At 35.9% G+C, this 17,445-nt stretch overlaps 2 protein-coding genes across 5 annotated transcripts; one reads left to right on the top strand and one right to left on the bottom strand.

Annotated features, from left to right (window-relative positions):
- The first annotated feature begins 5,257 nt into the window (after positions 1-5,257).
- LOC132306599 (equilibrative nucleotide transporter 3-like) lies at positions 5,258-8,351 on the top strand. Of its 4 annotated transcripts, none has more exons than XM_059804070.1 (10): positions 5,258-5,409; positions 5,725-5,780; positions 5,858-5,962; positions 6,186-6,344; positions 6,493-6,655; positions 6,745-6,822; positions 6,907-7,070; positions 7,172-7,335; positions 7,623-7,881; positions 7,976-8,351. In XM_059804070.1, exons 2-10 carry the CDS (start codon positions 5,739-5,741, stop codon positions 8,084-8,086), a joined length of 1,245 nt encoding a protein of 414 aa, XP_059660053.1. In that variant the 5' UTR covers positions 5,258-5,409; positions 5,725-5,738; the 3' UTR covers positions 8,087-8,351. The 4 variants fall into 4 exon arrangements, with proteins under 4 accessions (XP_059660053.1, XP_059660060.1, XP_059660045.1 ...); XM_059804062.1 differs by having other exon boundaries at positions 5,259-5,409; positions 6,189-6,344; positions 6,493-6,636; positions 6,717-6,822; XM_059804055.1 differs by having other exon boundaries at positions 5,260-5,409; positions 6,493-6,636; positions 6,717-6,822.
- A 7,615-nt stretch (positions 8,352-15,966) lies between these two features.
- LOC132277494 (uncharacterized) lies at positions 15,967-17,040 on the bottom strand. Its single transcript, XM_059779350.1, has one exon. It carries the CDS (start codon positions 17,038-17,040, stop codon positions 15,967-15,969), a length of 1,074 nt encoding a protein of 357 aa, XP_059635333.1.
- Positions 17,041-17,445: the final 405 nt, after the last annotated feature.

Genomic DNA, 17,445 nt, shown 5'->3' with positions numbered 1-17,445 from the left:
TACAAACAAAAATTGTTCTGTTTGTGATTTCAGCTTGACCATTTGATTGTGGATGGCTAACCGCTGCTAACTTTTGATTGATTCTATATTCTTCTACTAACTCCCTCATTTACTTACTGTCAATATTTGTCCCATTGTCCATAACAATCGATCTCAGCACGCCAAAGCGACAAATGATATTACTCCAAATAAAGCGCTTTACTTGAGTCTTGGTTACACTAGGATATGGTCTGCCTCTACCTATTTGGTAAAATAATCTGTTGCAAGTAGAACGTATTTGTTCTGTGATCTCGCGGTCGGCAGAGGACTAACCACATTCATCCCCCATTGCGCGAAAGGCCATGGTTTGGCCATTAACTAGAGCTAGCAAAATGGTGAGTTGGGTCGGATCAAACATGGCATGTCAAATATGGGTTGTGAACCATATTCAACCCGCTAGGTTTGATCAAAATGGACTGGGTCGACCCATCATGACCCATTAACTCGTTTTAAGGGAAAAAAATGTCATTATTTTGGATAATCTCATAATTATATATTTTTTATTTTAGATGGATAAATACTTGTAAAAAGGTGTATGTATAATAATAAATCCTTCAATTTCTTTTTAATTTTTTTTAAATTTATATTATTTTATTTTATGACTAGACATGCATGAAGATAATATATATATATATTATATGAAATCAATTGTTAAGCTTTTTATAGAATAAATAATTAAATGCATACATGAATACATTTTATATGTGCTATGGATGCACGGACGAATCTAGGAATTCATGAGTGGGGGCAAAATTTATATAGAAGGGTTTTTTCATAATTTCAATTGGGGCAATTTCAAAATATTATAGATATAAATGCAAAAAAGTATAAATTTATGGGCATAAAATGCAATAATAAAAAATTGCAGTGGGGGTGGATGCCCCCACTGAGCCCTTCACAGATCCGTACATGTGTGAATGTAGCAGACTAATACTATAGTACTACATTAAATTTCAGAGAGAGAGAGAATGATGCAGAGAGAATCTTAGAGAGAATTTAAGAGAGAAAAAGAGAGCGGGAGATGAATTTGGAATCATGTGAGAGAATTTTAGTGAGAAAAAAGAGGTGAGTTTGAGTCAAATAAAGGAAGTGAAACTTGGTCTCTTATATAATTGGTGAAATATGGGTCAAAATGAGTGACCTATATTCAATGTGTTTAACCCTCTATAAAAATAAGTTAAATATGTGGATCACTTATTTTGATCTATATTTTAAAATGATTTACCCATATCCATTTTAAAATGGACAGATATGGTCGAGTTAGTGGGTCATGACCCATCTATCAAAATCACTACGAAAGACCTTGTATGGAAAACAGAGAGATCTATACCTACAAAACCATGAGAAGCAAAGGTCAGTACATACATGCACTGATCAAGCGAAGAATATAACAAACCTTCAGGCATTTGATTTAACAAAAATGATTTATCGCTTAAAGATCTAACCATAGAAGGAAATCAAAATTTGGGGATGATCAACCAGGCAAAGCCAGAAATTTAATTTGGAAGGCCAAAAAAAAAGGTCACTCCATGGGACTCTTGTCATTGCAGGGCCGAACTAGTACAGTATACTTAAAAATTGATTTTTTTTAAAAATCAATCATAATATAATTTCTTTATAATATTAATCTTACTGGTATATATATTGAGAAAAATCCAAAAGAAAAATAAACCTAATTAAGTAATTATGAAAAAGGAAAAAAGCAAAAAAAGAGAAAAAAAAAAAAATGTTCAATAATTAAATTTTATTCAACAATTGTTTGGATTTTTGAAAAACAAAAATATGATTACTTTGATTCATGATAAATATTTGTCATTATTACATTGATGAAATATTAGAATAAAAAATACATTTTAACTAAACAAAATTTAACAAACACAATTAGCACACCCCGAGCCGTACTTTACATTCTTGCCCCCACTGATTATATTCTTGCTCCCATTAATTTTTTTGGATCTAAAAAATAATCAATCTCTTTTTCACTCTTTACTGCCTACCATATTCATGATTCAATTTTTTATTCTTCAAAAGCGCCTCCTCAAACAAATTCCCGGGTCAGTTAGTGCTGACAGAGATGCTCTTAGTGGGTTTACAAATCTGTTTGTCTTTCTTTTTTTTATTTCGTTTTCTTATTTAAACAAAAGTCTTACAGTTCATTGATATTTTGGAACCCTGATTTTGAAATCTTTCAAAGTACATTTACAAAAAAAAAAAATAATAATAATAATGAAGAAGATAGTACATAATTGTCGGCAAGTTGGGATTGTTTGAAGGAAGGTTGGTTATCATGCATATATGGGGAGGTGACTAGGACCTCTGCAAAGCGGGAAAAGAAAAAAAAAAAAAAATGGGTCCTATAATTGATGAGAAGTATAAAAGCAAAAGGTAATTACCGAAAATACTTAAAAGGGTATAAAAGCAAAAGTGTTATGCTTATCTATATCTATCTTTTGACAATTAAAGAAATAGTAATAAATTTTAATTTGTATAAAGGAAAAAACTACTTTTGTTTGGATTATTGGAGCAGAAATGTAGTGTAGTGTTATCCTAATTAGTTTATTTTCGTTTGCATTTCCAGCTTTTCACTTCTCATAAAGTCATACTTCTCAGGTGTCATGGGCCTCATGGCTATGATATGATAGTAGGACTATGGCTTAAGATTGAATGGTCTTGACAGTAGTTTCTCTCTTCTTTACTTTTCTATATATATATATATATATCAAAAAAAATGTATTCACTTTAGCAGTAACTAAAGGTACCCATCAAAAGTATCAAAACTCCCTTTTCATTAATTGAAAGTACCCATCTTAATTTCTCTTGTTTTTAGTATTTTGAGAGTCTCATACTTTCAAATTGATTGATGATACATATAGTTAAGTACTTACACCTTCGTTGCATCACTTTGAATTTGTAAAACGGACTCTTATTAGCTTTTTCTCTACTCTCCATCCTTTTTCAACTTGTCATTAATGTGTTTTTTTATTAGATTTACACAATTTAACATGAGTTCTGAAATATTTTAGACATAGTAATAATACTAAGAGAAGCTCGATTATGTGAGAAGAGTGTGAGCTTTTCATATTTAACTAGACGATGTTTTAGATGATTAGTATGACTTTTAATAGATCTCAAAAAATCGTAAACACCTTTTATGTGTTGACTTAATCCCATTCCTTAGAAATTTTAGGTGATCTAAAACACCCTTGCTTTTGGAGTTTGGACCGGTGTTAAAAAGCTTCATGTTCTATATTTTTCAATTCGATCAACATCACCCAATAGTCCATTGAACAACTAACTTGGTGAGAGTGACTCTCTCGTACCGTTTCTGTCTATTATACATGTGTGTGTGTGTGTGTATAAATTGAGAGACACCTCCAAATGCATAACCACCACGCAGTAAGTCACATAGATAAATTGGATTGGATGAGCTCCTGAATCAACCACAACCTTTGACTCCTATCAACTGAGGTCAGCATATAAATCAAGATGCATTTTTATTATTATTTTTTCCAGGAAAACAAACAACACTACAATCAAGATGCATTCAAGATTTTAAATATGTTAATAAATAATAATTAGGTCATGATAGAGCTCAAGCATATATGGATACACTAATTTAATTAGCAAGTTACTATTTCTGAACATTAGAACCTTTTTAAAAAAAAAAAATTTATTTATAACAATAAATATTAAATTTTTAATCTTTTAGAAATAATTTGTTGTGCAACGGTGAGTAAGAACATTAGAACCTTTTTTTAAAAATAATTATTTATAACGATAAATATTAAATTTTTAGTCTTTGTTTTTTTAAAATTATTTATAACTATAAATATTAAATTTTTAATCTTTTTGAAATGATTTTTTGTGCAACCGTGAGTAAGAACTTTCTCCACATCAATCATAATGACTGTAGACTGAAATCTAAATTTAAAAAATGTAATTACCAAAAACACATAACAATCATATCCAATAATCATTATGTGGATGAATTTCTTGCTCATCTAGTAAGCAAAATTTTGTTACTCCTTAGTCTAATATCTCATTTTTTACTCCTTAGTATAATATTTTCTCCCTCCCAAGATAAGTATCATACTTTCGTTTTTTTGTCTGTCCCAAAATAATAGTCCACTTTTATTTTTCAAACAATATATTACACATCTTTTTATATATATCTTTTGAGTTTAAAATTTTAAACTTGAATATTCAAAACTTAAAAAGGCAAGTTAGTAATTTCTTAGATATAGAACGCTTGTCTCCTTCAAATTTACTAATCCTCGTAAGCATCACTTAAATTGAGACCAGAGAGATTAATTTCTAAAAGGATAAATTATTTCCAGGCATGAATCTTTAACCAAATAGTTGGGCCGAAGTGAGCGCATGTGGTTGCTTCGGCCCAAGAGTTCAACTAAAAACTTGGTTTGTACAACATAACTTTTTTAAAGCATTTATTTTTCATTCCAACTAGAAAGTAACCGTTACAATAGGACCAGTTCTCTTTATTTTTTATATTTGGACTTATTCCATTGTTTATGCCAATGATTTGGACATTTTACGATTTTCAAACAAATTAGTATTATTAATTGCTTAGCGTAATCGTGGACATTTAGGAGACATAATACGTTATTAGTACGTCGATCAAATAAAAAATGCCCCACCCAATTAAGATTTTTCTAAGTATCTACAAACAAAAAAAAATTATAAAAAACTCTAACAAGCTGATGCCTGATGCAATTTTAGGTTATTTAATCATATGTAACTTGCCGGCATAATGCAAGTCCTGAACTATATAATAATTTCTTACTGACTCTCTAGAATAAGCAGGAGAGAGGAGGCTCCAGGGGTGTAGTGACATTGGTAGAGATTTGGGAGGAAGTTTTTGAGACTTTATTTTCGGATCACACTTCTGACTTGAAAGGGTGCATGTGTTGTGTACCAAAAAAAAAAGATAAAATAAAATAAAATAAAATGCTCTCAAAATTTCAACATCAGTTTCTTCAACCATCCACGAGTAGGTTCTTTCTGGAAAGTTTTGTAAGATTCTTTTCCTAATATCTTCCACAGCTTTAAGTCATCAATCAAATCATTCAATTGGTTCATTATACACAGATTCCATACACATTAAAAGACAATGAATCTTTAATTCACTCTTTCTTTTAGACTTTAAAGTCGATAGAGTCCACGCCCATACTTGCAAAGGTAAGCTCATCTCTTCTCTACTTTTTGATAAGGTTTCTGGTCTTCATTCATTATTTAATATGTGTGTGTGTGTGTGTGTGTGTGTATATATATATCATGTAAATGAATACTATAGGCAGTTCATGTTACTTTCCATTATTCTGCTTCACTAATTTGATATTTTAGGCAGATAAGGTATTCACTCTTTTTCCTTAGAGAAGTTTTGAACTTGGTGCATAGTTATTGCATTGTTTTTTCCATATATTGTTCTTGGAAGCTGCTAGTTACTTGTTGAAGGAAAACCATATTGAAAATTTTCATATTTAACTTCTAAGAATATTTGAGCTTTTCTGTTGGATATTTCATACTGCATATTTATGTGAATTGAATTATTTTGGTTTTAATTTAATCCCGGCATGATAGTTTTCGTGTCCATCATTAATATTTTTCAATAGGAACTTCATGGAATTTCTGTTATAACAAAACATTCCAATTTACTTTTGTTAATAGAAAAGATCGAAGACATGACTATTGCTGAAGTAAATAGAGCTCCAACCAGGCTTGAGGTTTGTGATTCAAATCGATTTATGCAGAGGAATTATACAAGAAGATAACTAACTTGTGTTTTTCTCTTCAATTTCAGGGAAGGTTTAGAGCAATGGTAGTATGTTGGATTCTTGGACTCGGCTCCCTTGTGTCATGGAACAGCATGCTGACGATTGGAGACTACTACTATAATTTGTTCCCGGTAATTAGCCCATAGTTATTTTCATCCTTCTTTTCAGATTATGACTCTTTCCTTTAAATTGATTCATTTTAGACATCTTTCCTGCCAACATAATATCAAGGACAAATTTCCCACCACCAGAAATTGAATGTCACAAAACACTTATCCAATGTAAAATATTGATTTTAGATTTGATTTTAGACCTGTGCACCAATTTCTTTTGTGATGTGTTTCTTTTGCATAGAAGAAATACCATCCTGCTAGGGTACTCACCCTCGTTTATCAACCGTTTGCATTTGGAACAATTGCAATACTTTCATACAATGAGTCAAGGATTGATACAAGGCGACGTAACATAATGGGATACACCCTTTTCTTCTCGAGTACTTTGTTGCTCTTAGTTGTAAGCACTGCCACTGCTCCATTTGTTTGATTGTTGTCTATGTTCTTGAATTTGCTCCATTTGGTTTTAGAAATCCATACTTCAAATAACCTCAACTCAGAATTATGCTTACAACCAACTCGACTCCATTTTTTTTCATCTTTGACAGTTGGATTTAGCTACATCAGGAAAAGGAGGGATCGGAACTTTTATTGGTATATGTGTCTTAGTTGCTGCTTTTGGGGTTGCAGATGCCCATGTTCAAGGTGGAATGGTTGGAGACTTATCATTCATGAGCCCCGAGTTCATCCAAGTCAGTCGTGTGGTTAAATGTATTTTTTTCATATGTTCCTTTACCACAATTATGAATATTCCTGCTATTGGATGTTGCAGTCATTTCTTGCTGGTTTGGCTGCATCAGGGGCTCTGACCTCTGCTTTGAGGCTAATCACAAAAGCAGCTTTCGAAAAAGCTGATAATGGTGAACGCAAGGGGGCTAGTATGTATGGAACCATTTCAGATTTTTGTCGTGAAGTTTCAAAAGTTATGTTGATAACTATATCTGTTATTACTTGTTTTGCAGTGCTATTCCTTGCCATCTCTACATTCCTTGAGTTTCTATGCATATTACTATATGCAATCGTCTTCCCCAAACTACCGATTGTGAAGCACTACCGCTCAAAGGCAGCCTCAGAAGGATCAACAACTGTTTCAGCTGACCTTGCTGCCGCTGGCATACAAACACAGGCAAGTTAAAACAGTATAAAATGTATTTCAATCATGTAAAACTCAATGTTCAATAAGTTTTTAGTTTCGAAACTTTAAGATGATTTTTGGAATCTATACAGACTGAAGATGATGCGAAGTCACTGGAGCGGTTGAGCAACAAACAGTTGTTCCTTCAGAACGTAGATTACATGTTATGCATTTATTTAATATATGTCTTGACTTTGTCAATTTTCCCCGGGTTTTTATATGAAAATACCGGATCACACAAGCTAGGACCTTCATGGTAAGTGTTCATTTATGACAATGATAGTTAGCATCTTTAATGGTTATTTAACAGCCATTTTTGTCTCGTCCTGTGAAACCACTATTTCTTTGAAAGCATATGGTTAGTATGTGATGTTATAATGTTTTCATAGCATTCAGAAATTCCATCGATTTAAGAATTAAAAAATATATATAAAAGAAACTAGCATTGTTTAGATTTTTTGTTCTGATAGCAATGTTCTGATATATTACAGGGGTTTTATATCAAGATACATTGTTTAAATTTTCACATTGGTGATCTTTCAGGTATCCAATTGTTCTGATAGCAATGTACAACGTCTGGGATTTTATATCAAGATACATTCCCCTCGTGAAGTGCCTGAAATTGGAGTCAAGAAAGAGCCTTATGCTTGCAATACTGTCCCGTTTCTTGTTCATCCCTGCATTTTACTTCACTGCAAAATATGGTGATCAGGGATGGATGATAACGCTCGTATCCATCTTGGGACTAACCAATGGTTATCTTACCGTTTGTGTCCTTACAGTGGCTCCTAAAGGCTACAAGGTTAGTTAACATTTTTCTTCGTAAATCTTTTCGGATACATAGCATCAAAGTCCAAAATGTGTATGAATTCAAAATTTTCGTTTTTGTTTTGTAGGGTCCGGAGCAGAATGCGTTGGGCAATTTGCTAGTATTATGTCTTTTAGGTGGCATATTTACAGGGGTTGCTCTAGATTGGTTGTGGCTAATTGGGAATGAAAAATTTTAAAGAGCATAGTTCTGATCTTGGTTAAAGAAAGTCAATTCACCACACAAAGTACTTCAAATCTGGATGGAGATAGAACAAGAGCCCATACTGGAGTAGTAGCAAAACTTACTGGGCGAGCTTTTATTTTATAAAATATATCCAACCCTTGATCTAGAATGTGTTTCCAAGTAGTATAAATGTGATGATCTTTTTTCATGTATACTTGATGGTAGTTTGTGTGAACATGATGATAAATAAAGATCAAGAATTGATGTCTTATGCAACATTTGAAACAGAAACTTTTATGGACTATTGGAGGCAATAACAGACAGATTTAAGTCAGCTAATGAAACCAGAGAAATAGGTCAGACAGATATTTAAGAAATCTGGACTTTAAAGCAGAAGTTGCAAAAACAGGGTTGAGCATGACTGACTCATCTCATTTTTCTCTCTACAACAACACCAGGTGGTGCGCATGGTTCGGTTTAATCCTGAATAATTAGGGGGAGGGGACTCAAACACGCGCACACCCACTTGGGGAGGTGGACGCTCCACCAATTAGGCAACTAGATAATACCTACGTCTTTGTTAATTAACTAACATATAAATTATAAATTTATAAATATATAATATAATATAACATATAAATATTATTAAATATAATGGTTCGGTTCGGTCCGAATCGATCCGTAGGACCTTAATTCAGAACCGAACCGTTAGAGAATTCAGTCCGGTCCAATCAGATTTCATTTTTCTGGTTGGTCAGATTTTTGTGACCTAACACCCAAGTCACTGCACGTCAAACTGTACTAACACATAGGAGGCAGTTGATGTCTCGTGTGGAAATAATGAATAGTATTGGTGGCAGGATAGATAGCAGAAAATTTTCACTTTTACTTAAAAATCATTGCAATTACTCTTTCTTTTAAGTGAATTACAGGATACAAAGCGTATTACGATTCTGAAAATATTTTTGCCATAAGACAACTTTATTTGTATGAATAAAGGCAAAAACCATAATGACGAAATAAAAAACTGATTGAGTTGAAAAAGAAATTTGCACAAAAGACTATCTTGTACATCCCTAAGTGATCCCTTTCTAAAAACAAACAGAATGATTGACGTAAAAATATGGGTTGGTATGAATAGGGTCAATATACACCTCTTCAAATTCAAACACCAATCACCTGTATAATATTTCTAACAATTAATTTTAAAAAATATGTGTTTGTATGAATAGAGTTAATATACACCTCTTCAAATTCAAACACCAATCACCTGTATAATATTTCAAAAATTAATTTAAAAATATATTACATTTTTTTGTAACTAGAATGGCTCACTCCCAAAGTTTGTCTTACTATAAAAAGATATTACATTTATTATAAAATTTTCTGAGTTCCTCACTGCTCATGATAGCATGAAAAAAGAGAGTAAACTTAATTTTTTTAATTACCTAATGCGTAAAGTACTTATTGAAACAACTTAAGAGAAGATAGTTTATCTTTAATGACAAATAATTCTCATTAGACTCTATCATATCTCATTATACCTTGTAACTCTCTCTCTCTATATATATTAAAGTAAATGCTACTATGAGCTCTCTCGTGGCACTGCCAGTGTGTGCTCAAGGGGCACATGCCCCCTGACCTTATCAAGTTTAAAATTTGGTTATTTTTTATTTTATTTGTACATTTGTAAGAAAATTTCTATATAATATCTCTCTTAAAATTTTTAATTTTTAAAATTATCTTCTAAAGTTTTCTTTCTTTTTCTCTTGAAACCTTAAAATTCTTTTAATTTCCTTAAAACAAAAGTTAAATTTTCATTCTTCAGTCAAAGTGTAATTTTTTTCCATTCAAAGTCTTCATTTTTCTTTAAATTAATATTGTAATTTGGTCAAAATAAAGAGTACTTAAAAAAAACTTCGATCGATTGGTTTGATTTATCTTACCCCTCTAAGGTTTGTCAAAATGGCACACAGATGAAGCTTACTTGTTTTTTGGACAAAGACACCGCTTATACGAAACTCCAACCAAACGAGGCCTTAAATCTACCCCTCAATATTAAATTCAGATTTAATATAAAAAATCATATGTAGTAAAAAGACACAATTACCTTCAGTTTATTTCACCCATCCCACCTACTCCAACTAACCCGTTCCATTTCCCTAATCTGTAACCCCTTCCATTAATTATATGACCAAACCACATTCTTCCCCTCTCTCTCGGCGTTCACTGCCCCACCGCCGCCGCCTCTACCACCACCACGCTCTTCCCCTCTCTTTCTCTCTATATATATACACGGCGTTCATTGCGCCACCACCACCACCCATCTTCCCCTCTCTCTCCACACACACACACACACATATATACAGTCGATGCTTCTGGGTCTCGCTGGACTGAACTGTTGTAGTTTATTTTTTAGTTTTGTTTTTGTTCTTCTTGGTGGAGGGATGCCTTCACTTTTCCTCTGTATCATATTGTGTATTTGTTAATCTGTTTGGTTAGATGAAAATAAGCTAGAAAAGAAAAGAAATAGAATGTAACAATCATGATTTTTTAGAACTCATGTTATATATGTATATATATATTAAGTTTTGAGTTTAAATGGTTGTTATCATTTAAAGTACGATAAACAAGGAATATGTTTGATTTATCCTATAGTTAATAATCGGATAAGATATTTCAATTATAATTTAAGTTTTTGAAGAGAGTAACTATTATGATCACGTAATTTGTTACCTTCGGTGAAAGTTATATAAGAGTTTATGTTTGTTATTCGGTAAAGACTTCTTCAAAGATATACGGCACGCTCAGAAACATAGTGCAAGGAAGTGCGTGAGAGTTTCAGAGGAGGTATGACGGGGGAAAGTGATTGCTAAGCGTGAAATTTTCAGGCAAGTTAACTTTTGTCGTTGTTCTTTCTGGATATAACATAACCTTTTTAGTTATACTGAAGAGGCAAGAAATATACTTTCTCGATTTAGAAAGAATAGTTCTACACTTCAAAAATATTTCAACTTCTTTGCCCTCTCTTTTCAGTCTATTTATAGACTTCTACAAACATTCTAGAAGCTTCCTAACTAACTCTTCATGCTGGGCTGATCCTTTGGGCTCACTATGGATATAGGCCCATTCCCTTTGCTTTGAGACTGGGCTTCCAGACTGATCTTCCGGTCTTGGGCCCAATAAGCAATGGTTCGATTGAACAAAGTGTTCTTTCCAGACCCGTTCCCAGTGATCTACGTTGCACCCGGCCCAGGTCATTTTTGGTATCCTCATCTGGCCCCATAATTTCAACCTAATTAATTAGGGTGAGATTATCGAAATGACTCAATCATGATGAGACTGCTCTAGGTAATGACGTGGGGAGGCGAGTAGTTGGTTTAAAGACCCATGTTTTGAGATTTGAAGCACCATCATTGCTGTAACTCCTTGGGTATCGAGACATTCTCTTTTTAAAACCCCAAACCTCAAGTTCTTGTTTCTACTATGCCTTAGTCATGTTCGCCTTCAAGCATCGTCTCTTTTTATCGTCTCTGCCAACAACCAGTTTTCTCCGGTGACTTTTCCTTAACCTCTCCGGTGAGTTCTTCCTTTGCAATTCTTCGTCTCCCATTTCGCTACGGTATATTCTGCGAATCTTCTTTCTAAGGTCAGTTTCACTTCCTTGCTGTTTTTTCGAAAACTTTATTCTTTACTAATTTTCTTGAAAGATAGAAAATCTAAAATTGAGAATCTCCTTCGCCATTATTATGGCTCCTGATTTAGAGGTTCTTCGTTCAAGGAATGAAATCCTTAACGACGTCTCCCTTAGGGTTTATCCCAAGGACTTGGATGAGAGATCTGGTGAAGGTCTTCTTCCAGGGGAGGTCTACTTCTCTGCTTTTCATTTGAATGTAATTAGATTTCCTTTACACCCGTTCTTTTGTTATGCCCTTAGCAAATTAGGGCTTTCCCCTCTTCAGGTTAACCCTAACTTCCTTAGGGTTATATCCGATCTCTTGATTTTGAATCGTGACAGGAATCTTGACCTAAATATCATAGATCTTCTTCTCTGTTACTAAGTTATCAGGATCAGAACTGACGACATGTACTTTAACCTCTTTCTTATTGAGAAGCAATTTATTTGTACGAACAAACTCTCATCTGAAAAGGGTTAGAGGAAAAACTTAATTGGGGTCAGTGGAAATTGGCGAACTCCATTTGCTCTGTCTTTCCCTATCCCGATCATTTTCGGAGAGTGTTTTTCCCTTTATACAAGAAATATAAGAAACATCCGACCGATTGCCCCTGTGAAATTTGCCTTCCCCGTTTCTGCACTTTTCTTTGTGATTGCCTTCGCATTCCTCATGACGAATTGGTTTACAGCGTTTACGGGGCTAGAATCGATCGTCTGGAGGAGAAAGTTTTGAACGGCATCCCCTCGGCCATAAACCTGCTCACACCGGATAACCTTTCTGACATATCCATTCTTGGTGCCTCCATGGAACATATTCAGATCCCTTCGTTCAGCAGAAGAAGAAAACCCTCCTCTATAGTTGCTCCTCCAATTACCCCGGCCACCTCTGTGGCCATTCCAACCGTCCAGGTTACGGTCAGAACGTTAAGTAACATACCACTGAACCCTCTACATCTACTTCAGCTAAAGTTTAACCCTCTTTGCCGAACGACGGGCCCTCTGACACTCCAAATGAAACTTTTCCACCGGCTGCTCAGAACATTGAGGAATCTTCCCCTATTCGAGCTAATATTTTAGAGAAAAACCTGGGTAAAAGACCCCAGCCTGAGGGTGGTTCCAACCAAAATGACCTTCCCCCAGCTAGAAAGGCCCGGACTTTCGGGGTCATCACTCCTATCCCTTCTCCTCATGCAACCATTCCAGATAGTGAGTTAGCCAGAACCTCTGGCTCTTCCCCATCAGTGGTTCCATGGTGTCCCTTACTCAAGTGGGAGGATGGATCAATTGTGGCCTCCACAGATAGTGTGTTTAAAGATCCTGCCACCTCATTTGCCTTCTATAGGGGTATCTGGACCCCTCAGGACCTTTAGACCTAGGAGAAGATAACTTGTAGTGAAATGTTTCAACGTTTCCCTGCAACCACTGTTAAGGTAGATCTCTTTTCTTTTACATCATCTTTCATCCATTTTTTTTTTTTACTTGTACTTACCAGTATGCTTGTATCTTTGTGCAGACTCTGTTTGGGATGATCACCTTTCAGAAAAACCTTGAAATGGAAAATAGGAGGATTAAGGCTCTCTCTCGGCCTTAATAGATCTGTCCAAGCAGAAAGGACAACTGAAGCTAAAAACTCAGAGTTGCTGGCCAAATTGAATTAATCAGAGAAGGAGAGGGATGTTCTGAAAGCTGAGAGGATACTCTGAAGAATGAGCGAGACTCTCTTCACAATGAGCTTGAGATCCTAAAAATAGAAAAAAATGTCATGCAGACCGAGAGAGATGCTCTAAAAGTTGAGAATGGGGACCTTCAGCGCACTTTTGTTGCTGAACGATTGACCAATTCCATTTTAGAAGAAAAATTCTCAAATGAATGCACCGCTCTACTCAATGTCATAGGCAGAGTTGATGGTGGCATGAAGGCTCTTCACGCCCGTTTTTCTCGAATTGGGGCGCTCAGATATGCGAAAGGGTACAGGGATGGTTTTATTGACCGATCCCCTCCCGAAGGTGAGTCAAGCTTCTATGCAGGTCCAGATGACCTTGACACTTCTCTGGGCATTGATCCGCCGAGCGTTTACAAGGATCATCTTCCTGTTCCGGTCGAGAACATATTCATTGAATGCTGTGAGATTGCAGCTTCTGGGATCATCCCTTCTATTCGTCCCCTGAGCATCTCTCCCATAACCACGATTATTCCTTCCGCCATCGTTGCCACTGAGAGAACCTTACCAGCTAAGGATGTCATCCATCTTGACTCCTCCTCTAGGGGCGAGGAAACAATCAATGATAAAGAAAAAGACAATGAACCAACTGGTGGTGACGAGGCATCCAACGATGGTAGAATGGGCAATGGATCAGGCACGTGAGAAGATGTGACATAATAGATTTATGCTAGCCTTTTGTACTTATTTTCTCTCATTTCAGTGTCACCTTTTGTAAATCAAGGACCTTTCTGTGGTAATAAATGAAATGACAATTTTGTTTTCCAGAACCTCCATACTTCAACTTGTGCTTTAAATGAACTGATAGTTTAATCTTTCCAATTGAGTTTTGTTTTGCACAAGTGTTTGGCGTTCGGCTCACAGTACCACTTGCCACTTAATTTGTTAAATGCTTGGTGCTCAGCTTGAATGCCATTTGGTTTTTTTTTTTTTTTTTTGTTTAGCGTTTGGCTCGTAGTGTCATTTGCCACTTACTTGGCTAAGTGCTTGGCGCTCGGCTAGAATGTCACTTGCCACTTGACATTTCACAAGTGTTTGACGTTTGGCTTGTAATGCCATTTGCCATTTACTTGGTTAAGTGCTTGGCACTCGGCTAGAATGCCACTTGCCACTTGACTTTTCACAAGTGTTTGGCGTTCTACTCATAGTGCCATTCGCCACTTACTTGGTTAAGTGCTTAGCGCTCGACTAGAATGCCACTTGCCACTTGACTTTTCACAAGTGTTTGGCGTTCGGCTCGTAGTGCCATTTGCTACTTACTTGGTTAAGTGTTTAGATCTCATCTATAATGCCATTTGCCACATGACTTTTTTTTTTTGTACAAGTGTTTGGCGTTTGTCTCATAGTGCCAGTTGCCACTTATTTGACTAAGTGCTTAGCGCTCGGCTAGAATGCCCCTTGCCACTTGACTTTTCACAAGTGTTTGGCGTTTGACTTGTAGTGCCATTTGCCACTTACTTGGCTAAGTGTTTTTTACTCAATTAACTTTTGAAACAAAATGAACGCTTTTTATAAATCTTGAAGAGTTTATATATGTGTAAGAATGTAATTCTAAATGAAAATTGTTCAGAATGAAATTCAATCTTTTATTGGTAGTACCTTTTTAGAGATGTGGCATTCCATGGTTTGTTGACCAATCTTCCAGCTAGGGTCTCTAAATTGTATGCCCCCTTTCCTATGGCTTCTGCAACTCTGTATAGACCCTCCCACGGTGACATCATTTTTTTTGACAATTCCTACCTTCTTTTTCAGGACTAAATCACCAGGTGCAAAATCTTTACCTTCGTTTGCTAATATGAAGCAGCCTTAATGCTGCTGCATCTCTTTTCTCTTCCAACAAATTGAGGTTAAATTTCAATATACTATCATTCTGCTCTTGATTCCATGCCAAACTTCAAACAGTCGGAACTAAGTACTCAACCAGTATTACCGCCTCGGTACCGTACGCCATAGCGACTGTGCTTTCTCCGGTCGATTGTCTTGGGGTTATTCTATAAGCCCACAAGACGTTCAGATGCTCGTCCAACCATTTACCATTTTCGTCTTCAAGCTTCTTCTTAATACAAACAAAAATTGTTCTGTTTGTGATTTCAGCTTGACCATTTGACTGTGGATGGCTAATCGCTGCTAACTTTTGATTAATTCTATATTCTTCTAGTAACTCCCTCACTTGCTTACTGTCAAGATTTGTCCTATTGTCCATAACAATCGATCTCAGCACGCCAAAATGACAAATAATATTACTCCAAATAAAGCACTTTACTTGAGTCTGGGTTACACTGGGATATGGTCTGCCTCTACCTATTTGGTAAAATAATCTGTTGCAAGTAGAACGTATTTGTTCTGTGATCTTGCGGTCGGCAAAGGACCAACCACATCCATCCCCCATTGCGCGAAAGGCCATGGTTTGGCCATTACGTGCAAGTCTTCAGGTGGTTGGTGAATCAGTGGTCCGAACCTTTGGCACTTATCGCATCTTCTATAAAATTCTGCTGCATCACGCGACATGTTCGGCGAAATACCCTTGCGTCATCGCCTTGTGCGCCAGAGATATCCCTCCTAAATGATTGCCACACACACCCTCATGGATCGTTCGCTGGATATGCCTAACTTCTGAGGGGGTAACACATTTCAAGTATGGTCCTAAGAAAGACCTTCTATACAACTGGTTATGCACAATTGCATACTTTGCAGTATTTGATCTGATTTTTCTTGCCTCATCTTTCCGTTCGGGCAACACGCCATCTTGTATAAAAGTCATGATTGGATTAATCCATCTCAGGTCATATGGTATGACAATTACTTGCCGAGGATCTGAGCTAGATGATTCCTCGAAGATAGATGGTTGGCACAACACATCAATTGGAATCATTCTTGCCAATGTTTTTCCAGAACTTAACGCTCTACAAGCTAACCGATCGGAATCCTCATTACATTCCCTCCGCAACTGGATGAACTTGATTTGATCAAAGTCTTTTGCTTCATGCATAACCGCAGAACGATATGCATCTGTTGTCTTATCTTTGGTACCATACTCCCTTATCACCTGCCGAATGATCAGTTGTGAATCACTAAAAGCAACTAGCCTTTTGATCTTCAGTTCTTTGGCAAACTTCAATCCTACCAGCAATGCTTCATACTCTACTTCATTATTGGTTGCTTGGAACTCAAGTCTAATTGCTTGACTCAGCGTGATGCCTTCTGGTGTCTGCAGTTTGATCCCAATTCCTGCACCCATTTGATTTGAGAAGCCATCAACGAGAAGCTTCCATGAAAAGCTTTCAAGGTCTTCTTCTATATCTTCCACATCATATTTGAGCAGGAAATCAGCCACGGCTTGTCTTTTTATTCCCGTTCTGGGTTCATACGTTATGTCAAATGAACTCAACTCTATGGCCCATTTTGTCATTCTCCTAAACAGATCTAACTTATGCAAGATCACCTTTATAGGAAAAGTGGTCAGAACAATGATAGGATGGGATTCAAAATAATGCCTGAGTTTCTTTTTCGTATTCACCAATGATAGTAACACTCGTTCAGCCTTTGAGTATCTTCTTTCCGGCTCAACCATTGTTTTGCTAACATAAAACACTGAGAACTGCTTACCCTTTCACACTACACCAAAACGACACTTGTTGCAGTACTAGATATGTTAAGGTACATGAAAAGTTTTTCACTTGGTTCTGGGGTAGATAAGACTGGAAGGTTCCACATATATTTTTTCAAACTGGTTAGTGCATGTTGCTGCTCTTCCCCTAGGCTTGCCTTCCATGGCCTGTTATTGTATCGAAAAATAGTTTACAGTGATCTAACAGCTTAGAAATAAATCGACTCAGTGTGGCTATTCATCCGGTGAGCGCTTGCACCTCCTTAACTATTCTTGGTTCTGCATTTTTTATTAGAGCTTCTGCTTGGGCTGGGCTAACTTCAATCCCTCTGTTGTTTACCACATGTCCAAGGAACTGCCCAGAACCCA

Source organism: Cornus florida, unplaced genomic scaffold, assembly GCF_030987335.1.
Source record: "Cornus florida cultivar Cherokee Brave unplaced genomic scaffold, ASM3098733v1 CherokeeBrave_3.0.0_Hap2_Chr01, whole genome shotgun sequence".
NCBI classification, from domain to species: domain Eukaryota; kingdom Viridiplantae; phylum Streptophyta; class Magnoliopsida; order Cornales; family Cornaceae; genus Cornus; species Cornus florida.
This window is presented reverse-complemented; position numbering and strand designations above follow the sequence as displayed.

What these genes read in the sequence shown, in the direction of transcription:
- LOC132306599 (XM_059804055.1), top strand. Translation starts at nt 5,739, where the DNA reads ATGACTATTGCTGAAGTAAATAGAGCTCCAACCAGGCTTGAG. An exon ending in GTACTTTGTTGCTCTTAGTT is followed by an intron (nt 6,345 to 6,492) that starts GTAAGCACTGCC and finishes CATCTTTGACAG; the next exon opens with TTGGATTTAGCTACATCAGG. An exon ending in CCGCTGGCATACAAACACAG is followed by an intron (nt 7,071 to 7,171) that starts GCAAGTTAAAAC and finishes GAATCTATACAG; the next exon opens with ACTGAAGATGATGCGAAGTC.
- LOC132277494 (XM_059779350.1), bottom strand. Translation starts at nt 17,040, where the DNA reads ATGGTTGAGCCGGAAAGAAGATACTCAAAGGCTGAACGAGTGTTACTA.